Source organism: Heliconius melpomene, chromosome 3 (assembly GCF_056956725.1).
Source record: "Heliconius melpomene rosina isolate 202511_hmr_F chromosome 3, ASM5695672v1, whole genome shotgun sequence".
NCBI classification, from domain to species: domain Eukaryota; kingdom Metazoa; phylum Arthropoda; class Insecta; order Lepidoptera; family Nymphalidae; genus Heliconius; species Heliconius melpomene.
In genome coordinates this window covers 6,657,057-6,684,428 of record NC_140391.1, presented here as the reverse complement: position 1 = coordinate 6,684,428, position 27,372 = coordinate 6,657,057, and the positions used below count along the sequence as shown (strand labels likewise).

Below are 27,372 nucleotides of genomic sequence, written 5' to 3'. Positions count from 1 at the left end.
AAATGACGTAGGTCTACTGGGGTCCTGGGATCTCAGTCTATTTTATTTTATACGCGGAACTAATATTGCTATAGCGTGTGAACTAGCTCATGATGATAAATTATTATCTATATTGGAACTAAGCTTATGATGGAAGCTTCAGATGACGCTCTGGCTCTGGCTCCTAGATAATGGGGGGGAGGGTTGGCGGTGAGTGTCAAGGGGCCTCATTCAACGACACCGCCCCGGGCCTCCGACGGGGTTAGTCCGACACTGGCGGTCATACCGCGTTACGCCGCACATCCACCTCAGCATCTTCATTTCCGTGACGTGAAGCTCCTGAGTGTGCCGAGATAGTGCCGGCCAACATTCGCTGCCGTATAAAAGAACCGGTCGGATGATGCTCTTGTATATCAGCCCATTGAGTTTGGGCGGTATTCTGCGGTCGCAGACGACACCAGTGACCTCCCGCCATTTGGCCCATGCAGCGCTTATCCGCCCTTGGACATCGTGATCGATGCCTCCAGACTCGTGCATAACGGATCCAAGGTACCTGAGCTAGGTACAGCTAGCAGACATGTATCATCTGCAAACTGATAACGTGAACAATGTTTGATACAGTTGGTCATTTTATGACAATAAGATAAGTAGTGCAATGGACCCAAGACTGACCCTTGAGCTCCCTTGCCCTTGCTGTACCTTCTGTCACTGGTACTGATTTACTAAGATAAACAGTCTAGATAAACATAGAAGCAGACGAACAGTGAAGTGATATTATTGAGGTTTTTTTCTTTGTACATAGCTCAACACACACTTTGTACAAAAAAAATTGTTTTTAAATTTTTAGTTTAAATTTTATTTTAATAAAATAAATAATATTTTGGTTAGATCTCTTCATTGTAACTTTATCTTCATTATAAAAGTAGTTGCATCATTATTAATGAATTATTGTATTTTACTCTGTTTGTTTTTTGCTCTCCTAAGGCTGGCAACACTGCCTAGTAAATATGTTCCTTGGTTTATTCAACTTGATTCGTTGATGTTAAACACAATCACAAATATTTTATAACAAGGAACATATATGTTTTATAAATTTCAAGTATTAAACATTTCTAATTGATCATACGCTATTTATAACAGAATATTATTATTATTTAGGTAATTGGTAAATGCCTTAAGCAAAGGTAATGCATTTATGTTTCACATATTAATTACTAGTATTCGTTATTAAGTACTTCAACAGACTTGTTTAATGCCGGCAATTTATACAAAATCTATCAGAAAAGTGAAAATATGGATATAAGAATAAAAAAGGATTGCCCAGGCTGCAGTCAATTCTATCAACTAAAACGTATGTGAGACTATTTTACATATTATTACATAGACATTTTTATTTATTTTGATGATTGTTCTAAAATATTTTATTGAATAACAAAACAGTTCACAACTGTAGAATGAATCATAAAGATTTTTTGTAAATTTTATATCTTCGTTTTTTAGATATTGATGTGGCTGGAAAGGGAAATATGCCATTATTTCTACCTTGTGGACATTCAATGTGTGAAAATTGTATCAAAAACATAATTAAGTTTGATGAGCCTTTCGTTTGTAAATCCTGCAATCAAGATCTACAAATCGAGACTGTCAATTTAGAATGTTATCGTCAAAAGAAAATTTCTCTGTATTCAATATTTCCTGTTAATATATATATGGTTGGTGAGCTAATTGTGCAACAAACAGAGGTAATATTATGTTCCATGTTAAAATTACATACAATAATTTGGGTAATAGCCCATATGATTTTAATTATTCTTTTTACAGTCCAAAAATGAAGCGAAACATAAAAATGAAGAGGAATCCTTTATTGATATTAAAAAAATTATTAAAAGTACTGAATCTACCGATGGTAAGTTTAAATAACTTTACATACTTATTAAAGTTACACAAAAGTAATTTTTATTTAATAATACATAAAATTTGTACATTATTAAAATTTAATGTTTGCCAAAGAGTCTTGGTCAAGTGTTCGTCAAGTTTAGGAGTGCCTAATTTCATATTAGTTATGTCCATCCGCATTATATTTGCAAAAAGGAGTATAAAGGTTTCCTTCAGTAATTTATAATCTAAAACATAGAGCATTCCAGATTCTATTATAGAACTATAAGAATTATCTGCACAGAATTAGTGGTTTTAAGACAACAAATAGAAAAAAAAAATCATAAAGTTCATAATATAAAAACAAATTTATTTATATAAAAGAAAACATTTTATTTAAATAAAATGCTGCTAAAGCCCCATTTTATGAGTAATTTATTCCACTAGTGTTTTTATTTCTTACTTTTTGTGATTGTGTGGCAGTGTTTACCAAAATTGGGGATGTACATAATATTAATACTAGAAATAGGCTTAAATTTAGTGCACCTGTGACTCAATTGCATTGAATCTGTAATTCTTTTATGGGACAATGTGGTGTACGCTTTTACAATAGGATCCCAGAAAACGTCAGAGAATTTTCTATATCACCATTTCAAAAAATTGTGAAAAGATGTTTGTGTGTTAAAGGTTATTACCAAATTAATAATTTTATAAATGATAACACGCTTTGGGTATAATGAATGTATTTGTTTAAAATTTTAAAAAAAAGTCCCGTTGACTTTCTTGTGCCAGTTCTTCTCAGGTACTAACTTTTGTGAACTGGTGGTAAATTATTTGACATGGAATAAATAAAGCTTGTAACTTATTATTTTGAATAAAAATATTTGAATTTGAATTTTAGTCCTCAACTCCTGTAAAAGTAGGTCTAAAATATTTAAAAGTTCACCTGAATTGGAGACTAACTTCTATAATTGTGCTTCACATGGAAATCCTCATAAATTAAAGTAGTGTAAATTTGTTTTCATGTAATTTCTCTATATTAATTAAAATTTATTTATATTTTCATTGTATTTATTCATAATTTCTTGTACGTGTTCAATTTAAATATTTTGGCAATTCTTTTAGGAACTTGCATTGAGTGTCGTGGACATACAACAAAAATGTGTGAACAATGTAGTATTATAGTCTGCAACAATTGTTTCAATAAAAGCCACAAAAATTTCATTATATTCAAAAATCATGTGCTAAAAAACATAGGTAAGTATATAAAAGTTTTAATGCTTAAGTGAACATATTCTAAAGCTAAATATTTATAACATAGAGCTTATATCATAAATTATAGTTATTGAAGTGTATTTTTTAGAAGGACATATGGAAAAGAATAATTGTAAACTTCATCAAGATAAGCCGTTAGACTATTATTGCAAAGACTGTTCTAAGTGTATTTGTATGGACTGTTTGATGGTCGGAGGAGAGAAGTCGTGCAAAAACCATGACATTAAATCAATTCAAGAAATGGTCTGTACTTTTAGTTCACATTTTTAATTTTTCTCACAGAACTGATTGAATAGTTTATCTGTAATTCTAAGATTCTTATGACAGTATTTGCTTAGTTCAGATATTAAAAGATAATGACATTTTTAGAATGAACAATGTTTGACCGATCTGGCTGACATCAGTCCACAAGTGGATGAAATATTTAGACGTCTTACAAAAACTGCATTTGTAAGTATTACTAATTGAAAAATATGTAAAATAAATAGGTTCTCTGAAATTTACTTTTGGCTGAGGTTTCAGTTGAAGTTTATAAATTGTCTTAAGGAGTATGTTAGTGTACAATATGTTATTTATTATTATGGTTTTTGTAATGAGACTAACTATTTATGTATGTATTTACATTTGTAAAAATTGTGTAAATAAAATTATATTAACAGGATGTGGGCCACATACTTTCAAACAAAGATGGTGGCACAAGAACCAGTCATTACAATAATTTAATTAATAAAATAGATCAACACTATTCCAAACTCTATTCAATCATACAAAAACAAAAGGAACAAATAACACAAGAAGTATTGAAACTGAAGTTTTCAGAATTAGAGTCCTTGAAGCAAGCCAAGCAAAATATCACACAGAATATTACGAGGGCAATGAAAACTTTGAATATTATAAATAACCTGGATCCAAATAAATTGAAAGAGGTGAGTGAAGCAATTTAATAATCAAATAATTTATTACATATGTATGTATGTATGTACCACTCAACACGCCTATCTCGTCATATATATCTAATCAATGGGTATACAGCAAGAAGAGGCTTACTCTTCTTGCTGTATACGGGATACAAAGTGAAGTTAAAAAAACTAAATTCTTGCAGTTTTGCTATGCCATTCTTCAAAATTTTTCCATGATTTATCATTGAAAAATTATGATATTAAAATAAAAAAGTAATAAATAGATAGTACTGCTTTTCTATTATTGTACAAACATTTATCCAGAATTTGTGAATGAATCTAAGCCAAATGTGGTGGGTTCGATTCCCATTCGAGGGATGAATTATTTAAATTTTTGCTTCAGGCAAAATAAAAATATAAAAACTGTAATCATTATACTAAAATATATGCAAAAAAAAACTTAGAACTTCTTTATATTATTAGAAATACTACAAAAAAATACTAAAAGTAAAATACAAATACTACTATAAATAAAACACAAATTACTCTTTTTAGATGAATCTATCTGCCATATTGGATGATGCTAAGGAAATTGTAAAAATCCCTTGGTATCTTAATCAAGGTCAAGCAGTAGACACTTTGGAGTAAGTCTATTTTATTAGTTTAGAAATGTATTAGAGAGACAAACCCAAAACATGAAAATAAAAAATCATGCACTTATTGGTCACTTTTTTACCAATTACCAAGATTATTAGAAGGTAGTGGAATATAATATCGCATTTTGTGTAAATTCCCCAAATGGGAATCATACATCTAATATTTTTTTGTTTAATAGTATTATTTTAATTATATAACTAAAAATAAAAAAATATAAAAAAAAATCAGCTTCACGCTTTATTCCACACACAGCAGAGGGAACTTAGTGTTAAGACACTCGGTTCCCTACTTTCTGCCGAATTCTGGAAGCGTTGCGTGTTGGGTGGCAGAACTCAACGCCGCGCTTTGCCTCGACACCAGAGCGATGAAATGGAAATATGTTTATAAATAAATATTTCACTTCCTTGAGTGGGGATTGAACCCACAACACTCGTGTTACAGTCGCACTCTTGTGCCGCTAGGCCACGACGGCCTAAAAAAAAATATTCATAATTTTATTATGTCTACACTTTACACAGGGACAAGTATTGTATTTAAAAAAACATATACAAGTATTCTATGAAATTGATATAGCAAGTAGCTACTACTCATAAATATTTTATTATTATTATAATAATTTAAACACAAGAATATCAGAGTATATAATATAAGAGTATATAATATCTTAGTATATTTTTTTTTATTACAGTGTTACTATAAATGAAGATATACTTTCCTCAATCAGCAATTATATGAAACTGGAAGGCAGTACTAATTTCGAATACAAACTCTATACAACAGATGAATTGTCTAAAAACGATATTAGTATACCAGCGGCACCGCTTTCTGTTATGTATCCCCCTGAAATAACCAAAGGTATGACCTTAGAAGCCTGGAACAACAGTTGTGGGTTTGATTCCCACTTGAGACAGTGACATATTATCATATTGCACTTTGTTTAGTCAAAATGTAAAAAATAAACAACAGTGGACCTTTAACTCAAAAATATTGCTTTCAACTTTGATAAAAAAAAACTTTATGTGTAAGATGTCTAAAAATATTAGACCTAAATAAACGCACATATATATCACATATAAAAATTAACCGTCAAAAGCCAAGTTAAATTCTTATATACACTGTTTTATTTTTCTGTTTAGCATCACATAGTGAAACTAAAAAATATGTCTAGAGATAGCATAGTGCTAAGACATTCCTCTTACTGCTTTTCGCTCAAATTTCCCAGACCATTCGTGGCGCACTAGTAAGCGACGGGTTCGATCCCCAATCGAGAAAATGAAATATTTATTTAAATTTCTATTTTTCATTTTTTCGCTCTGGTGTCGAGGCACAGTGCAGCGTTGAGTTCTGCCTTTCAACACACAATGCCTCCAGATTTCGGCGAAAAATAAGGAACAAAGTGTGTTAACACTAGGACACTGCTTGCTACCGTGTGCGGGATGAAGCGTGAAGCTGGTTTAATTTTATTTTATTTTTAATTCGAGATTTTGTGTATTGTTTTGGGGAACTCAACGTTGCATAGATTCTTACTGGAGAGAAGATAAAAATAAAATTAATTGTTTCATTCCTTAGTGGTCATGAACGTCTCCTGCACAGTCGTGCTGCGCCACGGCTCTATATATTATATATCCTATATTTTATAATATAAACCTATGTGTATTATTTAATATTTCTATATCCAAACAGACGTACGCCAAACGAATAAGCCAAAAACAAAAGAGATGAAAGAAACTGTGAAACCAATTAATTTTTTGGAAAAAATGCCTAAATTTCGTAACAAGACTGGTTCTTGTTCATCAATCAACTCTATTACAAGTGACTCCTCATTGAAAAGCTATCTTTCATGTGAGTTTAAATGTTATGCACCAATTGTATCATGAATAATAAACATATGAATAAATATATCGGCACCTAGTGTTAGAACACTCTGTTCCCCACTTTTTGCCGAATTATGGAAGACTATAGATTTGCTCATTACCAAAGGAAAGAAAAGAAAATATTAAATATTTGATTTCCTGCGTCATGACGGGTTTCAATTTTATTAATAGATAAAATGTTTTAGAACTTTTAAATAAAAAAAATAACAAAGCGGGATTCGAACCTGCATCTCTTGGGAGTGCATGTAAGCCAATGTTATTATCAAGTATCGAAATATTTATGTGTATTATATTAGTTATTTATGTTGTTAGTATTTCTGCATGGAGATTTATGTTACACAAACATTATTCCTATAAGAAACAATTGCTTGATAAGCCTTCTAGGAAAGTAATGTGACTCCTATCTCGGTTATTTATGCAAGGGAGTACAATTCTGTTGTTTATAATTTAACTGTGTCTTGTTCTTTTTTCAGCATGTAATTCAAAATATTACAGGTTATTTTATGAATTTTTTTATAGATGAAACCAAACCAATGTCGCAACCCAGCAATCCAAATGATTACGATTATGACCTACCAATGCCACTGGTCGAAGGTAAAATTTCCTCATAAATAAAATATTTCGCAGTCTTCTTTATTTTTTAGATAAATGTATAAAAATTGAAATTTGCCTCAATATTTTTTTTTTTTATCTTGCAGAATATACTTTTATTAAATTAGTGAATCAATTTTACATTTTTAAATATAAATTATTATAAAAAAGATACATTTAAAAATATAAAAAAACCACTCTTCCTTTATTCTTTATTATTATTACATTACAATTGAATCATATTGTTTAATTTGTTTATCATTGAAACTCATAAAATATGCATAATGTGTTTTAGAGCCTTATGCAATAGTATAGTAGATATTTTTTTTGTTTTTTTTTCTTTAATGAATATAAATTTATAGTGAATCTAAGAAGAAGACATCATTTTTTTAAGCAAAATCATGTAACCAACAAAAAAGATTATGAAAAGATTTATGATTATATCCTATTTCGCAAATCAAATCAGCTTAAATTAAATTAAATAGAATTTTTCAAATTCAATCAAATTTTATAAGACGTATATGACACTATATACTTTGGTTTATAACATACTTTTTATTAAAGAATGCACTCACTCAGTAGTTTATATTACTTAGGTTATCATTAATTAATGAGTAACTGTTAGATAAATATAATTTGAAATTCGTAGGTATATTATAAATCTACAATATATCCCAATAAAATATAATATATATATATATATATATATATATATATATATATATATATATATATATATATATATATATATATATATATATATATATATATATATATATATATATATATATATATATTTTCAATATTTTAGATTTCTCTTTTAAAAATAATTTGTACATTTTAAAGCCAATATTTTGTCTATCTATGTTGTGATAAAGTAAATAATTAATTTCTATAACAAAAAAGTCATACTATATCAATAATTACCTTGCTTAGACAGCGATAACTGAATGCCTTTGATACAAGGATCTTAACAACAACCACAGCTCACCAATATTGAAAGAAAAACATATCGAGAGACATTGATAGAACAGCCAGGTACCAGGTAATAATTGTAAAGGAAGATGTGATAATAAGAACTTAGAGTCCTCAGGATTTAATTAAGTTCAGTCAGCTCACACCCACACCACATATGGAACATGTTACTAGAATTAGTCAACAAAAAGCACAAAAGTAACGTAAGTTACTTTTGTACCCATTTTTTGCATCAACAAAAGTGTAAACTTTTGTTGATGCAAAAAATGGGTACACTAATAAACCTCATGACCACAATAATCTGTGAGAAATAATGACTTCCTTAAGAATTGGAGCATGGAATGCGAATGAGCAAGGTCCCATAAAGAAAGAACTAAAAGTTATATTTCAGGCCAACAAAATTGACATCATGCTAATATTACACATATTAATGAAAAAAAAAACATTTAAACTGAGGGGTTATTACATATCATACTAATCATCCGGATGGCATAGTGGCAGAGCCAAATTAATTTAAGAAAATATTAAACATTACATGAGTGACTGTACTCAGGTCTGGGAAGACTACTTGCAAGAATGCAAAATCACGATTGAAAACAAAAAATAATTCACAGAGACAGTGGCGGACTAACCCCGTCGGAGGCCCGGGGCGGTGTCGTTGAATGAGGCCCCCCTCCCCGTGTAAAAAATTTTTATATATCACATTTTTTTTCATGTACAAATTAGTGTGTATGCTCACTTAGTTTACATCTTGTAATTAATGTTTGAGTTAGACTTGCATAAACATAGAAAAATAAAATACTAAATATCAAAAGTACATGTAGTAGAATTTAGCAAAAAAAATCCTCGTGTCCTCGAGATAAAAAGACGAATTGGGATAACAAAAGAAGCTATGATCCATCTAAATAACGTATGGAAGAAAAGAGGAATTTGTATCAAAACCGAAATAAGAATGGTACGAGCACTGATGTTACTACCAATTGATAGATAGGTACAGGTGGAGGCAAATCGTCTGTTCTAGATGTAAAACCTGATAAATCTAAAAATTTCTACCAGATTATCTAGTACTACAGCCAGAGCGTCATCTGAAGCTTCCATCATAAGCTTAGTACCAATATAGATAATAATTTGTCATCATGAGCTAGTTCACACGCTATAGTAATATTAGTTCCGCGTATAAAATAAAATAGACTGAGATCCCAGGACCCCCAGACCTATGTCATTTTAGTAAAGCCGAAAATTTAGAGATTTATAGTCTAATAAGTAGGAAAGAGTGTATGCGTACTTACTAACTTGAAAGTGAGGCCCTTTCAAAGATAGCGCCAATTTAAGGTACACGCTCACCTACGTTAAAGTAACGCTTGTATTTAAATATGTTTTTGAGAAAAATGTAAAAAAAAATATATAACCAAGCCCTTTACGTTGGCTTTACTCTTGCCAGACGTCCTAAAGATTGTTTAATATTGGGACAAAATACGTATACTTCTTCTACTTCTTCTTGGCATAAATCCCGGCTATTTCCAGGGTGTGCCTTCCTACTCAACCTACTCCATTCTGCACGGTCTTAAGTGCCTCGGTGGTGAGTCCATTGGCTCTCATGTCCTGCATCACAACATTCAACCAGCGCTTCCTTCGGCGTTCGATTGGTCTCACTCCAGGGGCTAAGATAGCATGGCACTTACATCCGCGTAACGTGGCCAAACCGTCTCAGGGGATGCTCTTGGAGTTTATCCGCTACGTCACGGACTCCAAGACTATCTCGAATGAATGTGTTACATCCACCATCTATAGCATCTTCACTTTCGTGACGTGAAGCTCCTGTATGTGCCGAGATAGTGTTGGCCAGCATTCTCTACCGTATAAAATAACAGGTATGCTCTTGTATATCAGCCGTCACCTCTGCTAGGAAGTCAGTCTGCATCGGTCCAAGCGGCTACCACCACTTGATCCGAGGCTTACGTTTCTCGAAGACGATGTTGGGCCGATGTTTAAGACCCCTTATAAGCACCCAAACCGATCTGATGGCTCAATCATCCTCCCAGACAGAGCAGAGATGTACCTTTATTTTGCGCTACTTCTGGAAGGGTCCCACTTTCAGGCTAGTGAGTATACAAACTTTTATAAAATGACGTCGGTCTGGAGGCCCTAGGAACTTGAAGTACAAAACTACGAAACTGGATCCACATGCAAACTAAATTATTTACATTAGAAAGATAGAAGTAATTTTAATTAATATAATGTAAACTACCGGTACAAGCTGCACTAATCCTTGTACCTTTTTGTTTATTTGAGGCCCCCTCCAACCTCAAACTTAAGCAGATACTATGCTTTTTTCAAAGGCTTATTTAAGATTTGATCAAGGGAATTTGAACCATTTGGAGGCCCCCCAGGACCCGAGGCCCGGGGCGGACCGCCCCCGCCGCCCCCCCCCTTAGTCCGCCACTGCACAGAGAACCCTAACCAATCTTATATAAATAAAAAGGACTTGTCCTCACTGACTAAGGTAAGACGCACGCATAGCTGTAACCGCTGATGGTAGAAACGTGAAATTTGGACAGATGTTTACTTTCGTAATCTGGACATCCACTAAGAAGGGATTTTGAAAAATTTTAACCTAAAAGGGGAGAAATAGGGGTTGAAAGTTTGTATGGAAAAATCATTAAATCGCCACCGATTTTTATAAAATTTGAAATTTAGCCTCTTAAAAATATTCAATTGAACATGTGTTTCATGGTTTTTTAGAATTCACCCCCTAAATACGCAAGCGAAGCTGCGCGCATCCGCTAGTCTTATATAAATATAAAGCCGATTGGGAAGCATTTGCAGAGTATCTAGAGAAAACACGGAACTAAATCTCAAAACAGAAACGGATGTAGCTGATGCAATATTCTATATAACCAAGGCACCAAGAAGATAAAAGACAGTACAACAAAGCAGCTAGAGAGAACTTAAGAAAGTGATACATGAGAATGAAAATAATACCCTTCCAACAGAAATTGAACACAGAGAAATGTGATGACTATACTCTGTAAAAATTCACAGAACAGTTTAAGAGGCCACAACAGCCAGTTCCACCGTTAAGATCTCAGATGGGAATTTGGGTTAAAAGCTCAAAGAAAAAGCAGAACTCCAACATCTCTCACCAGTATTCTAACCGAACGCATTGATTGATATGAAAATTTGGATGCTCCTGAGAGGCGCGGGTTCATATTCCGCTACGTTTAATTTTTTATATGTTTTCTAAAAAGTATTTTACTAGTTTCCTTATGTCTACCGTGTTTTGTGCGGGATTTAGCATGAATCCAAATAAATAAATAAAATAATTGATTTTTATCAGGTGCACAGGAACTGATCTACATCTCGCATATCGTGTCCCCGCACGAGCTGTATGTGCAACGCGCGCGCTTCCAGCCGCGCGTAGAGCGCCTCATGCGCGACCTACGCAACGCCGCTGCCCTGCCCCGCCCCTCGCCCGCGCACGCTCACGAAGGTACTTCTCTTTCTGTTGAGGGAAGATAATATATCTCTCTTTTTCTTCCTCCGCTCCATCACTTCCGTTGTTCGTGCCACCTTGAAAGTTTACTATACTATATCTGTTTCTTCCCTTGTATAAAATTATTATGTTATCTCTTTCCGTGATTATGCTAATTAAGTTATAAAAAAAATATATTACGCTGGATTGCTTTTTAAAAATATTTTTTTCGTTAAATAAATTACAATCTTACAATACGGTTTAAGAATTCATTTATTCTCATATAGAATTTACAATTCACTTACTGAGAATATACTTAATATATATTACAATATCTTATCGCCGTCCAGCGTAGCTTACAAATATATTTTTGTTAGTTATAAACATAAATCAACACAAAAAACAATCCAAAAGAAAAATTACAACAATTAGTAAATAATAATTTGCTTTGGGGGTAGTTCAACATATCAACTCATAAACATGTTTGAGCAAATATAAATATAACATGTATATTGTATATATATATATATATACAATTTCAGCATGGTGTCGATATTTAGAGTAAAACGTATAATTTTAATAAATAATATTTTTTTTGTGTAGGTAAAATTTATTTAGTCTTCAACAAAGTGGACAATTTCTGGCAGAGATGTAGTGTTATGAGCATTGATCGAAAAGATCCAAACAAGCCCATCTTTCACGTGTTTTGTATCGACTTTGGCAGCACTCTAACTGTTTCTATTGATAAGTAAGTAAATTATAACATTACAATATTTATTAATTATTATTTTTTCTAGTCTACAATTAAACTCTTCTATAATTATTTTCGTAAGTGTTTAATCTGTCAATATTAATTATTTTATAAATTAACATTATGAGGAAATAAAATATTAATAATTGCATAACCATCTATTATTATGAATTATAACTGAACTTAAATGAAGTAAAATTAATACTGCCAATATTTTTAGCTCACTCTGACTTACCTTACACAAATATAAACGTAACTTTTGTATCCTTACATTGTGTCGAGGATATTGTAAAGTAATCTTTTCCAGATTACGTCTGATCCCGCCGGCCTTAGCGCAGTCGCCGCCGCCATTCGCCATTTGCTGCGCCCTCTACAACTGCGAGCCCATTAACGGCACGTGGGGCAGCGATGATTCACTACTCATACAGAATATTATTGACAAGTAAGTATTCTATGATACAATAGAATTTAGAAAACATCGTCTGATTTTAAACGCGATGGTTCCATCCCCACTCGGGGAATGAAATATTTTTTATTTTCTCACTGATTCTGCCGATTTAAATACGTTGTCATTGTTTCGATAGGATAGGCTATGCCTGGGGGAATTACCTGTCTGAGCATCAGCTTTCCTAAAATCAAATAAATCAGCGTCACACTGTATGCCGCACACAGCAGGGTAGGCAGAGGGAACCTAGTGTTAAGACACTCAGTTTCTCACTTTCCGCCGAATTCTGGAGGCATTGCGTGTTGAGTCAACTCAACGCCGACAAGGTTTACACTCCTTAGCCTACTATGTAGAATACAGTGTAACATTTAACTCGTTTGTAGTTTAAAATTATATGTCGGAAATAGTAGTACTGAGGTGGTTCCGGAACGCCAGCATCTGTTGGCGCTTGATGGAGTTAGTGTTATGCACCGGTATGGAAGGGGCGAGTCGAAGCGTGGCCGACGGACACCGACTCACTTTGTGTTTGTTGGTTGGCCGGTGCGGACGACAATAAATCTGTCCCGTGTTCCGTGTTTACGTACTTACTGGATTAGCTGCTTTCTTGTGAATTGATTTCGGTGTTATAATTAATTCGTAATATCATAAATTGTGTTTACTCGTGCCAACATTAACCACTGAAGCCCACAGTAGGCCGAGGTACTCTGGAACGATGAGCGAGAGAGATCCAGCTCCAGAGGAGAACCAGCTCCGACATATTTATTTTATAACATTTTTATATTTTATTCAAAATAAATGTTAAAGCGGGTAAGCGGAGATTCAAAGATGGCGTCTCGAAAAATGGCGTATTGTGTTGAATTGTAAAGCTATTTTAATTATTTTCCTAAAGATTGAAGTTTTAAGTATGAAACAATATTGGGATATAAATATACACACGATAAATGCGTACAACGTATAATTGAATCATATCATATAAATTAATTGGAGGATGGCGGGTGCGCTTAGCGTGACGTGAATGCGTGTTATTTTAACTTTTAAAAAGTGTCATCGTTTTAGTGTTTAATATAGTTTAATATATTTTGCATGGAATTGGAGGTTGAAGGCGAGGCGAATAAGGCGAGGTTTTTTCAACTTCGACCTGGGGCCCTACTCTTGACGGGAATCGCTATTCAATATTGACGTCTAACATTAGTCAATCGAATCCTACGGCGACGTAGTTTTGGTACTCTTGAAACCAATAATGTCAATGTTAGATAAGTATTTTCTTCACCAATCGTAACGCCGTTATAACTGACAGTTAGTGTTGTACACTTTATACCGATAACTCTGCGATACTCTCCGATCTCCTTTAAATAATTTATTTACATGCACATTTTTCTAAAAACAATAATAATAAATCATATTTATTTTGTTTTACTTAAAAAACAACGAAATCTTTAAAGTCCTTCTTAAAAATGGATATATTTTATCTGTATGTCTTATTATTTACACTGTTTTATCAAAAAAACCATTTGAAGTCTATATCTGTCTTAATATGTTAATGTTTATGTGTACAGTTATAATAAATATATTTCTACAATCGATGTGGATTTAGGCTATAAATAAATTTTAAAATTTTTAAAGGTTGAAAATGTTTAATTAAGCAAAGTATAACATAGTAACAAGAGTTAAATGCTATTGAAGTTCACGCAAACGAAAACTAAGGGTTGTTTTTATTTGAAAGAAACATACACAATTTTTTATGTTAAAGGCGCTCAAATATGTATATTTAAAGAAATATTTATTATTTTGGATATATTATTAGTCGTTTATAAAAGTTATTAAAATAAAAGTGTTAATAAAAAAATGCTTTACTACTACATGTCTTTTTATTATAAGAATGTTTATATCATTGTCATATTATGTATTATATCATAACGCTTAAGGGCTATACATTAGTGCCATAAAGAAGTACATAAAATTTGATTATACTTAATTGTATAAAAAAGACCAAGACAAACTTTTTCCTTTAACTATATGAAAAAAACTAAAAATACTTAGTGTAATGGTTTGCTTTTATTTTGTTCTTGCCACATAAATAATATTTTTTGTAATTAAGCAACAATAATTAAAACATTCACCTTTATTGGTAATTTTAACACAAAACTTCTTTAAATAGTTAAATCATTCTTTTAAAATTATGTTTAATAAGATAATTTACATATTTTAACATCTGAAACATTTCTCTTTAGCATGCGATTCATATATTTAATTACCAATAAAATTCTAAAAACACTTTATTGCACAAAGATACAGTGCATGGGCGGGCGGCCTTATCACGTAATCTCTTCCTATACATCTTATAAAACAAAGTCGCTTTACGTGTCTGTCTGAACTTTCTAACTCTTCTTCTAAACCACCCAACGGATTTTGATGGAGTTTTCACCATTAGGTCGAGTATTTTTCAGGGAAGGTTTATATATAGTTTATTATTTGTACATTCTTATGTAAGTTAACATAAATAAGATAAATGTGTATAAAGTCCTACCCGCTGATACACTTTCGCGCATGCGCTGCTTTAATGGCAAGTACTACATGAAAGTAATGTACTGGAGTATTGTTCCTCTCAATAAGATCTGTAAAAAAGTCCGCGAGAGCATATTCGTATCATTTAAGAATAACGTGTAGTGATCATATTTCTGTCTAAAAATAGTGATTTCAATATATTTTTTATTGTGAGGAATATTTTTCCATAATGGTATTAATCCGTATCCTTTAAAATACTTTATTAATTTTCTACGTTAAACGAAGATAACATTTGCTTTTTACACTATTTCGAAATTGCGAATAGTTTTAGATAAAAACGCATTTAATTGTTGACACATCCCGCCGTTGACACATCAGCTGTATGTTACTCAAGTTTCACTTATCTCTTACTCTCAGCATATAAATAAGTATATTAGTTACGTTGGCCATTTAATGTAGATCAAAACTGTCTTTTACTGTTTTTCATTTTAATAAGTACTTCAAAAGTTGTTACAATATCAAAAAATCCTTGCTGCGAAACGGTTTTGCTTATACAAGCGCGTCCGCCGCGCCCGCCTGCCTTACACGCATCGGTGGTTCAGTGGTAGAATGCTCGCCTGACACGCGGGCGGTTAATTTTCCTCACCGCCACGTAGTGCTTGCTTTTCATCAGGGACAGAATACCCTCTTCAGCATTAACCACAAGGTCGAAAAAAAAAACCACCTGCCTTTATAGCAACGAAGATTTAGATGCGTTTGCACGTATTGGATAATTGGAGTTGAATGTATTATTTCAGCGCGATATATTTGGTTTCATATTTTTTTTTGTAGTAGTTATTAGTAGGTAGGTTTTTGTTCATAATTTCTTCCGTTTAAAAATAGTCGTTTAACTATCTAAAAATAGTAATTTAAATATATTTTAATAAGTACTTGAAAAGATTAGTAGCACAGATTTAAAATTACGGTACCTACTAGCAAAATCCTTGCTGTGTAAAACAATTAGAAATTCTTATTGAAACTACGAAAATGCTGGTTGCATTAGGGTTTAATTAATTTTCACATTACCTTAATTGCTTTGTAAACATACATTATATGAATAATCCAGTAGTAAAAGCGGGCGAAGCCGCAAGAGGGTCGCTAGTTTTTTTAATAAAAACTAATACGGCGGATAATTATATTAAGATATTTTTGTTATTTACGTACACTATTCATAAATACAAACATAGATATCATATCTACATTTATATAGAGATTCAATTATAGACATATACAAATAATTGAGTACTTAAAAAATATAAAGACATATCCAAGAAAACTATTAAACACTGACTGACTCATAATTTTGACCATTTTTGTAAAATTTATAAATTCTAAATAATTAATTTCAAAAGCTAATATTATTTATTTATTATTTAATTTGTTTCATTAAATAAAACAATATAATACAGTAGAATATAATTTTGTAATAAATACATAAGTACATTTTTACTGGGTAATTCTATCAAGCAATAGTAATTAAATATCAATGTTATTTTATACTAGGGGACCCGGACGCGGCTACGCCTGCTTGAACTACAGGGTGAGTCATATTGAACTTTCCGGTTTTGGAAGGACGTTGCACGAAGAAGGGAAGGAGTAGAAGGGTGGGGATGGTGTCATTAGACGCGCCATGACATGCAGTTTTAGTGTGAGCAATGGCTTGGTCGGGACAACATCGTGCGTTCGTAGTTGAAGAGTTTATTAAAAATGGCGGCTCCGTGATCACAACACAGCGTGCGTTCCGTTTACATTTTGCTATTGAGAATAACCCACGAAACCTACACGAACGACCACTTCACAGCCCTCGAGTGACAGTGTGGTGCGCTATTGCAGAGTTTGGTGTGTGGGGTCCCTATTTTTTTGAAGAAGATGGTCAAGTCGTCACAGTTACCTCTGCTCGGTATTGCGACATGCTTGAAACTTTTCTGAAACCGAAATTGGAGGAATTAACGCAGAATCATGACAACGATAACATCTGGTTCCAACAAGATGGTGCTACAGCCCATACATCCAGGCGTTCAATGGAAATCCTGCGACAAATGTTTCCCGGTCATCTCATTTCTTTGCGAGGTGACGTTGGGTGGCCGCCGAGATCACCTGATTTAACCCCCTGCGATTTCTTTCTCTGGGGTTACCTGAAGGAAAAGGTGTACACGCATCGTCCCCGAACCATCGATGAACTGAAGGCTGCAATCACGGAAGAAATCAATGCTATTCCGCTGAATATGACTCGACGAGTAATGGACAACTTCCGGGAAAGGCTTCAGCAGTGTGTGGTCAATGGAGGTAGACATTTACAGGATATCATTTTTAAAACCAACTAAATTAAAACTGCATGTTATGTGCTTTCAAACAATAAAATAATTTTTACTGCATGTCGCTTTGTTTTTAATACACACCTTATTGAAAACGGAAAGTTCAATATGACTCACCCTGTATAAAAATATTTTCGCGTCGGTCATACTCACAGAACACGTTTACTCATACTCATATACTCATACTCATACTCATCATACTCTTACTATGTCGCCCGTAAGCTAGGTCATTCCGAATCAGTGACATCTCCTTAATTATTTATTAGAATTTTATTCAGTAAACTATAATTTCAATCTAGACAAAAGGCTAAAAGTGACTATTATATTTATTTTCATAAGGATGAATGTCAAAATGTCGCGGTAACGGTTGCATAGCGACGCGACGGTTGTTATTAACATGGCAGAATAAATTGCATGTCAAATTAGAAAGTACTTTAAAATATATTAATATATATGTGTAATGTAATGTTATATAGCCTATAGCACTTCTGAAGAATGCAGCTTTCATACAAAACAAAAACAATGTAAATCGATCCAGTAGATCCAGAGATCTTAGCGTTCAAACAAACAAACAAACAAACAAACTCTTCCGCTTTATTATATTAGTATAGATAAGTTTAAGAGAAAATTCAATGTCTTACAGCATCAATCAGCTATTTTTTATTTTAAAAGTAGTGTTCATTTTAAAACAAACATTGTTAGGCAATATCTTAATATTAAATTAAAAAAATATAAATTTATTTATAAAAAGATTTTTATAACTCCTGGATTAAAATAAACCTATTTTCTGCTTTCCTTCATTTTGCAGCTATTATATGTTTTTACTAGAGTCAGTTAGTTGTAATGTTTGAAGGCTTCTACTTCTTCTGCCTCCAAGTCTTCTAGATAGACGTTTTCACGAGAAAAATAACAAATCAATCTCTAATAAGTTACTCTTTAGCTATTGACTAAATTCACAATTCCTCTTCAATTTTAGCTGTCATTATAGCTGTCAAAATCGCGTCAAGTATACCAAATATCACAAAATTGAGAATCGTAACGAATTTTTACAACGATTTTTAGTTAAGGCAATCATCAAGCAGACAGCGCTACTGGACTTGCCAATTCATTGCTTTCAAAAGTACTAAATGACGTTTATTCTTGATTGATAGTTGGATATTGCCGTCAAGAGTAGGCTCCATAGTTAAAGAGATAGTAAAAAATATCTGTTGGTGATTTTTCTATTAATATTTATATAACCCATATATGAATGTGTATTGGCGATATAAAGGTGAAAGAGATCCCAGAGTGGATAAGTGTTGTAAGATTAATATTTTTAATTATAGTTTTTAGGTTATATGAAATAGGTTTAATTATGGTTTGTATTTAAAGTTTAAATTTATATAAATACTTACAGGCATTTGTTGTATAGTGAAGTCCATTGTTCATTTATATTCTTTTTATTTGCTATGTACTAAACATATATATATGTATGTATATGGTGTTTTATTAAATACCTTATTATTATATATTGTTTGAACAATTAGAATTGTTACAACATCAACTAAACATTCGTTTTCGCAGTAAGCAAGCAGTGCTGCACGTGCGCGCAGTAGAGCCCGCGCGCCTGCTGTGCGACATGACGACGTTCGAGGAGGGCGTGAGCATCGCGCACGCGCTCGCCTTCCACGCGCGTGCACGCCTGTCGCGCACCGCACCTGTACGTGTCTCTCTAACTAGTGTAGTGGAAATTAAATATTGTTATATTAAATTAAAATTTACATGGTGTGGCGGTTCTGTTAAAATGGCGGAAAAAATAAATGTCGAATTTAATTTTTTTTTAATTGGTAGTTTTGATTGGTAAAAGTCTAAAAATAAAATTTTATAATTTTTATAGTGAGTGATTTGTTAGGTCCTTAGCATTGAATTGAGACACTTGTAGGGTACACTGTAAACCAATTTTGAATCAATTGATACAAACCTAAAGTAAAATTAATCTTTACTCAGTTTTTCTTTCATTAAAAAGCGCAAAGAAGTCATAATTTGTCCAAAAGTTATGTCCGTTCTTTTTTTATTATTTTAACAGACACATGGTCTGGTCTAATGCACATTTCAACTTCGTTAAATTATTATTAGCTTATTGATTCATTTACTTTCTACAAGACAAACATGTTTAGCTATACTATTTTTTTTTTAAGTAAAATTTCTACAAAATTTTTTACAAGCCAATCAAGTGTCCACACTGTATAGTATTAATAATTACTTTATTCTTTTTTTAGTATCCGAAGATGACTGGGGTTACAGAAACACCAAAAATATTCATCGGCAATCATGATTGCAAAAGAAATTCTACCGAGAAGGTCTACATCACACACATTATTAGTCCTGACAATTTCTTTGTGAGAGAGGTATTATTTTTTATCACTTCATTATAATTTATTTTGTTGAACACACATATTTTTAAGGGTTCGCTGATTAGCCCGCTAGAAAGGATTCTTATAGCCAAATTATACAAATTCTTTACAAAAATTGTAGCCTGTGTTAATCTGATGTATAACCTACATTCCTATAAAGTTTGATTTAAATCCGTTCAGTATTTTTTACCTGAAAGTGGAACCAACATTCATCCTCACAAGTTTTCACATTTATAAAAATATTCGTAAATTAATAAGTTCGACTAAAGACGAATAAAGACGAATTAAAGTAAATCATGATTTTATTTTAATTTCACCTAGAAGTATAACTTTCGATCCAATGGTTTATACATATGTCATATATAAAGTAATGAATTGTCAAAGATTGTTATGTAGATTTAAATGTAGGTACTTATTTGCTTTGTTAAAAGTGAATTCAAGTTGTCATACATAATTCCAACTGGGTAAGTTTAGTTCATGTCAGGCTACCTAGCTAATACAATACTTATTGTGATCTGTTATTATATAATAACATACATATATTAAACATTACTTTTATTGTTTTTCACTTTATAGCTTCATCTACAAGAAGCTTATGAAAAGATATGTGAGGATTTAGAGCAAGAATATACTTTGAGTGTAAAAAAGGGCAGCATTTACTTGCCAGAAAAACGTAAGTTTTCATTATTTTATTGTTATGTTTTGTTAACGTCTTAATTTGTGTTACTACTTCAATACAAACTGTATTACATTTTTTTATTTTAGTGTCGATTTTTAAAGGCTTTATGTATATTTTACTTCTTTTTTAAATATATTGCTTCATGTGGAACTGCAGCTTATTAAAATTTTATCTAACCTACTTTTATCTATCTTTGAGGCCGTCGTGGCGCAGCGGCACAAGAGTGTGACTGTAACGCGACGGTTGTGGGTTCGATTCCCACTCGAGGAAGCGAAATATTTATTTACGTTTATATTTGCATTTCTTCGCTCTGGTGTCGAAGCAAAGCGCGGCGTTGAGTTCTGCCACTCAAAACGCAATGCCTCCAGAATTCGGCAGAAAGTGGCGAACGGAGTGTCTTAACACGAGGTTCCCTCTGCCTACCCTTCTGTGTGCGGGATATAGCGTGAAGCTACAACTGCATACAGACAGAACTTGTAATATTTTTGTACATTTCTTAAAACTTTGTTTTATAGATATGGCATGTGTGGCCAATGTCGAGAAATGTGGGGTGGGGGTGAACTGGGCGCGCGCCGTCGTACTGGAGTTGCCAGGGCGCTCCCGCGTGCGCCTGCTGCTGCCGGACGTCGGTGCGTGCGTGCTGGTGCATTGGACGGCGATCCGACGCATACTGAAGAAGTTTACCGTGCAACGCGCGCTTGTAAGAATCTTACATGTACCTGTCTCTCTCTAACGCCAGCGCGCTCTCTTAACAACCTTACGTATAAACTTGAGCGTCTCCAAATCGTTCGCTTCATATTTACACTCACTCTCTCTCTTGTCTCTCTGAATTTTGTAAATTCTCTAAAGCTCCTGATACCCACATTCTTTGCCTTATCCATACCTATATTATAAATTCGAAAGTAACTCTGTCTGTCTGTCTGTCTTTAACGCAATCAGGGCCAATCCACTAATTCAATTGTGTAAAAATACTCATAGATATTAAGTTGAGGGTCTTGGGATGAACTGATCGCGCCCACCGCGCGGTAGGAACGGTAGATTACTTTTTTTTCTCATATTTGAAATATTGTCGATATATACTTTTTAATTTGACATGCAATTAATTCTGCTACGCTAATAACAACCGTCACGTCGCTTACGCGTCTGTTGCTATGATGGTTTGCAAAGTTTGTTGTTTAAGAAAACGTCACCCGTAATAATAACCCGATAACGCATAAATGAGCCTATTCAATCTTATGAGACACATAAAAACAATGATTTACAAAAATATTTAAATGTTTAAAAAAGTGGTTTTTCTTTTTTTGAAAGATCTTATAGTTGTTCTTGTTTCCACTTTATATATTTATAATATTTAACTGATAATTAAATGATTCAATCGTCTAAAACGTCATTAAAATTGTAAAAGGGCAAAGACGCTGGTAGCAGTGACACAGTTTATACTAGTATCGCTACCAACGCACTCCTCTTCACTCAAGAGGCAATTTGTAATATTTAATTTGAATAAATATTTTTGAATATTTTTGACTTCTTTTGTTTATTCATTTCAATTACTCAAATATTTTTTCTAATAATAAATCTCCATTTATTATTCGTTTTTAACATATTTTAATAATTTAGGCTTACATTTTTTTACTAATTCTATTGAAAACAGAAAATAATTTCATAAATATATTTAATAAATATTCGTACAGTTAAAGCGGGCATAGCCGCGTTCGGTTTCGCTAGTATATAATATGTTGTTCAATTCGGATTAATGACGGATTGTGAAGACAGCTTCCCCTTCATACCTCGAGGAACGATTCAAGATTTTGTGCGAATCACACGATTTCTACCTTCACCTAAAATTTACATTTACTCTAAAAGTTTCTGTCCACACTCTTCTTCTTTATACTTTTATTCTTTCTCTAAATCTGCGCTTGTAGAACTTGCCAGCTGTTACAAATGTTACTAATAGAATTATGTATATTTAGATATTTTCTTTTTTGAGGCCGGGCGTGGCGCAGAAAAGCCAAAACTCGACTGATTGTGAGTTCGATCCCCATTTGAGGAAATGAAATATTTATTTACATTTATAAGTTCATTTCTTCGCTCTGATGTAGAGGCAAGGCGCTGAGTTGAGTTCCGCCACTCTACACACAATACTTCCAGATTTCGATGGAAAGTGGGGAAGGGAGTATCTTAAAACTTTAGGATCCCTTTTCCTACCCTATTGTATGCGGAATACAGCGTGAAGCTGATTTAATTTTGTTTTTTTTTTATTTTTTTTTCTCAAAATAAAATATATTTTATTATTTTAACATGTTTATTTATGTAAGTATGCGTGTATGTATATATCTAAGTATATATGAAATATTTTATATTGTAAAAAAATATTGTTTTTCATATGCTCATATGCAGTAATTAAAAGTAATTTAGCGATAAGGCTTATTCTTCTTCTTCTTATTTGTACTTGTAAATGTATTAATAGGTGCACAAAGAGTATATTTTCTTTACATTGACTTTGTTCGCTTAATGGTTAAAATATTTTTTTTTTAGGCAAAAGAATGCCACCTAGCCGGTGTGACCCCTCTTAATAAGAAATGGAGTTCTAATTCTGTAGTTTTATTGGAAAGTTTTAAAGACAAAGTCTTGGAGCTTGTTGTAGAGGATAATCGTAATCGCAATTCACTAGGAGTAACCTTATATGATAAATCTGATGAAGAAAACATAGTATGCATCAACACTTTGATGATTAAACATAAATTTGCTGTCACTTTTGGGTAACTATAGAAAATATTAAAGATTTTATGTACTATTATTTTATTTTTGTAATATATCTGGTTATTGTCATATGTTGCAGTTTATTCATGTTCAATAAAAATGTTGAAGTAGATGAATTAGTACACACTAATGTTCCTCCTCCAAATGAGAACAAACCAAAAGTTAATCGAAAGGACATTCCAAAGGTCACTGTTCTTAAAAAACAGCCTATGAAAGTCCAAAATTCCAATAAGGACCATTTAGAAGCTAAAGACAAAGGGCCTCTGCGTTTAGAGGTTAAAGTATTGAACTACCAATCACCTTCACTCATTTACGTGTCAATAGTTCATCAACAAAAGATATTCAATGAGTTATACGAGAATATACAAAGTTATTACACCAAAAAGAAACCACAAGGCAGAACTGAAAACTGGAAAGTTGGGGACAGGTGTTGTACAATTTGCAATCAATCGCAAACATGGCGTCGAGCGGCCATATTGGAAATTGAAAACGAAAATGCTAAAGTGTTCTATTCAGATTTTGCTTGCGTAGAAACTGTTGCGTTGACCAGTTTGAGAGATATACCACAAGAACTGGCATCCCTGGGTGATGCGGCTATAATGTGCCATTTGTGTGGAGTTATACCGGCCGTTGGAGAGGAATGGCCGTCTCTAACCAAGGAATATTTAAAAGATCTACTTGATGCATACAAACGAATATTTATAACGAAATTGGGTCAATTTAAAGGAAAAAGTATGCCGATTGAACTGTGGGTATATCACACTATACAGGGTGATGCGCTCGAACCCAACAAGTCAGAGTGGCGTTGTTTAAACAAAAAGATAATTGAGCAAGGATTGGGAATACCAGATAAAAGTCAATTGGTAATTTCTTTACTTATTAATAATATACATCAAAATCGGCTTCACGTTGTATCTCGCACACAGCAGGGTAGGCAGAGGGATCTTTGTGTTAAGACATTCTGTTTCCCACTTTCGCCGCGCTCAACTCCGCGCTTTGCCTCGACACCAGAGCGAAAAAATGGAAATATAAATTTAAATAAATATTTCATCTCCTCCAGTGGGGATTGACCACAACCAGTTGATTTTACAGTTACACTGTGCCCCTGCGCTACGACTGGCCTCACATAATTGTAGTATTTTCGAGATAATAGAAGAATAAAATGCGAACTGATTTGTACACGTTTAATGTCCGATCACAACTGAGTAAACCAACGCTTTATTTAGACTTACCCACAACTTATAATAATCACTACAATAATATAATATATATTGTGAAATACAATCACACTATTCCACACAAAGTAAGGTAGGTTGGCACTGGATGTACCCGTTCACTCCATGCTTCCAATCTGTATATTAAGAAACGAAACTATGGCCCAAATTTATAAATCGCCCCCAAAACCGATCTCAAGGGCGATCTCCGATGATATACACTCAAGTTGTGATCACGAAGTTAAGATCGTTACTAATTTATAAATTTTACTCAAGAGCAACCTCAAGATATTGCTTTTTTTTAATGGATTACATACAAACCTCTAGTTTTGAATGAATTGCTGCTGTGATGTATCATGTAACTTTTTTATTTAATTTCTATTCTGTGTTTAAAATGGCATCTAGAAACCATATTTTAATCCAGATGGAAAAAAAAATTATGCCCATAGCGATTGATAACTAGTCATAGTAATAAAATTTCCTCGGAATATTTTCAAAATCTTTTACAGAACATGAAAATGAAAATTATTTATTTCCTCGAGTATGATTCAAAGCCACAACTATTAATCAGCTGAGAAATGCTTATCTACTATGACACTATTTAAATTTTGACAAATTGATTACAATTGGATTTGAATCATATATTAAGTTAAATATTATTAATATTTCATAATTACAGGATAATGATAAAGAAAAAAATGCGGAAAATGCAGAGGATGATTCGCTTTCGTTTTTAAATATTACTGGTTCTGTTCGCGATTGGTTGCAAATTGAGCCAATACCTTTGAAACCATTAAAAATAACCGATTTGGAAAGTAACTGCACATTAAACGAAATAGATACTATTATATTGGATGATAAAGAGATTTCTAACACTATGTTTATAACAGATTGGTTGCCGCCTGAACCACTGTCCAATAGCGAATTCACAGGCATGCCTACGTAAGTTTTTTTTATTTTCACGCTGTATCTCACATATAGTGGGGTAGGCAGAAGATACCTAATTTTACGACACTTTCTGACGCAGACCGTTCCTGACGAACCACCCAATATGTGAAACATTCAGTGTCATAACTCAACGCCACGCTTTTTCGTTTTACCATGGCGTCAAAAAATCTAAACAAATCAAATTAAATCCTCAAACACTGTACTGCTAAAATATTTTAGGTCTCCATCTTTAAAAAGTTCAATAAATATGTTTTAAGGTACATTGACAATGACGCTGTTATTTACTTACATGACATTTCCCAACAAGACACATTAGATTTGATCCGTAAAGCGCTCGACGTGCGTTTCCAAAATCCAGACCCAAAGGCCAAGTTCTACAAATGGACGGTCGGGGAACCTTGCATCGCAATGTTCTTCTTGGATAGCCGCTTTTATAGAGGAAGGGTTTTAGAAGTAAACAATGAAGATTCCAATTGCTTAATACATTACGTCGACTACGGTAACGAAGAGGTTTGTTCATTTGAAAACTTAAGAAAAAGTATAGTGTTACACCAAATACCTGTGCAAGCACACAAGTGCGTTCTACATCGGATACGACCGGTGAACGGGCACTGGGGCCGACCGACGTTAGATTATATACACAAGTCCATTGTCGAAAAACAATGCTTCGTCAAAGTAGCAGGAGAACAAATCGGTGATCTCATTCCCATTGAACTTAAATACAATAAGTTATGGATCAATGATCATCTCGTTGATTTTGAAATGGCCGTCTATACTGACGGGTCTAAAGCTATTGTACGTAAGTTTGCGCCAAGCGTGAAAGAGACGCAAATGTTAGAACCAACTTTAGAATCTGACTCTGCTCCCGATTATATAATAGAGGAAGAGAGTGACGCCGACCAAACAATAAATTCAGAATCGTCCTTAGACCTTAAGGATTATGCAGTCAAAGACTGGTTCCAAATAATGGAGGAGGAAGAAACACATCAAACAATTGACGGCAGTTTCATGACATACACTCCATTTACTGAATCCAAGTTTATGTGTAATATAACATTGCTCAACGAAATAGATAAGTTAGAATTACATGTTATACATGACGACGAGACAAATAAAGCCTATGATAAAATGTTCGACCAATTACAAGAAGCATGCCACGACATGTCACCATTAAACGGCATATACGAAAATAAAGCATGTCTCGCTTTATTCCCAGAGGACGAACAATGGTACAGAGCAATCATTTTGCAATACAGTCAAGCGAAAAATTGTATAAAAGTGAAATACGTTGATTACGGAAACGTCGAAGTAGTATCTTTGGCACATGTACGGGAGATAAGAGAAAAGTTTGCGAGACTGCCTCCCGCTTCCGTCACTTGCACATTACACGGCGTTAAGTACAATCCAGACATTGACAAAATAAAACTGATTGAACATTATACAGATACATTTATAGAAAAGGGACCTTTCCATGTAGAAGTAATTGATGGCTCGGATATAATTCCCAGTGTTGAGCTAAAAGACGCTCAAGGTAATTTAGCTTACGAAAATCTTATTAAAGAAAATATTCTTATAAGTAATTAATCTTGTATTGTTTCTAAAGAGATACTTTAAATATTATAAAGTTGATTAATTCATTTTACTTAATTTTAAGTTTAAGCGACAGCATTATGTGTTTTTGTTTCTTTTTTTATTCATAGTGAATAAACATTAACTTTTATTGTTA

At 33.1% G+C, this 27,372-nt stretch overlaps 1 protein-coding gene across 3 annotated transcripts; it reads left to right on the top strand.

Moving 5' to 3' along the window:
- Window positions 1–984: 984 nt before the first annotated feature.
- Window positions 985–27,372, top strand: qin (tudor domain-containing protein qin). 3 transcript variants are annotated; one of them, XM_085207665.1, is made up of 23 exons: window positions 990–1,140; window positions 1,214–1,330; window positions 1,480–1,721; window positions 1,801–1,885; window positions 2,980–3,111; window positions 3,206–3,372; window positions 3,499–3,579; window positions 3,789–4,055; window positions 4,584–4,672; window positions 5,374–5,540; window positions 6,369–6,527; window positions 7,079–7,153; window positions 11,463–11,615; window positions 12,201–12,345; window positions 12,656–12,790; window positions 19,216–19,351; window positions 19,911–20,039; window positions 20,622–20,718; window positions 21,240–21,424; window positions 23,260–23,483; window positions 23,564–24,347; window positions 25,378–25,640; window positions 25,904–27,372. In XM_085207665.1, the coding sequence occupies exons 2-23, from the start codon at window positions 1,273–1,275 to the stop codon at window positions 27,228–27,230; spliced, it is 5,100 nt and encodes a 1,699-aa protein (XP_085063791.1). In that variant the 5' UTR covers window positions 990–1,140; window positions 1,214–1,272; the 3' UTR covers window positions 27,231–27,372. The 3 variants fall into 3 exon arrangements, with proteins under 3 accessions (XP_085063793.1, XP_085063791.1, XP_085063792.1); XM_085207667.1 differs by lacking the exon at window positions 25,904–27,372 and adding an exon at window positions 25,726–25,897 and having other exon boundaries at window positions 985–1,330; XM_085207666.1 differs by having other exon boundaries at window positions 991–1,330; window positions 3,218–3,372.

Excerpts from the sequence above, each read along its gene's own strand:
- qin (XM_085207665.1), top strand. The coding sequence starts at position 1,273 with ATGGATATAAGAATAAAAAAGGATTGCCCAGGCTGCAGTCAATTCTAT. Across the intron at positions 11,616-12,200 it reads GCCCGCGCACGCTCACGAAG|GTAAAATTTATTTAGTCTTC; the intron begins GTACTTCTCTTT and ends TTTTTTGTGTAG. Across the intron at positions 21,425-23,259 it reads TTACCGTGCAACGCGCGCTT|GCAAAAGAATGCCACCTAGC; the intron begins GTAAGAATCTTA and ends TTTTTTTTTTAG.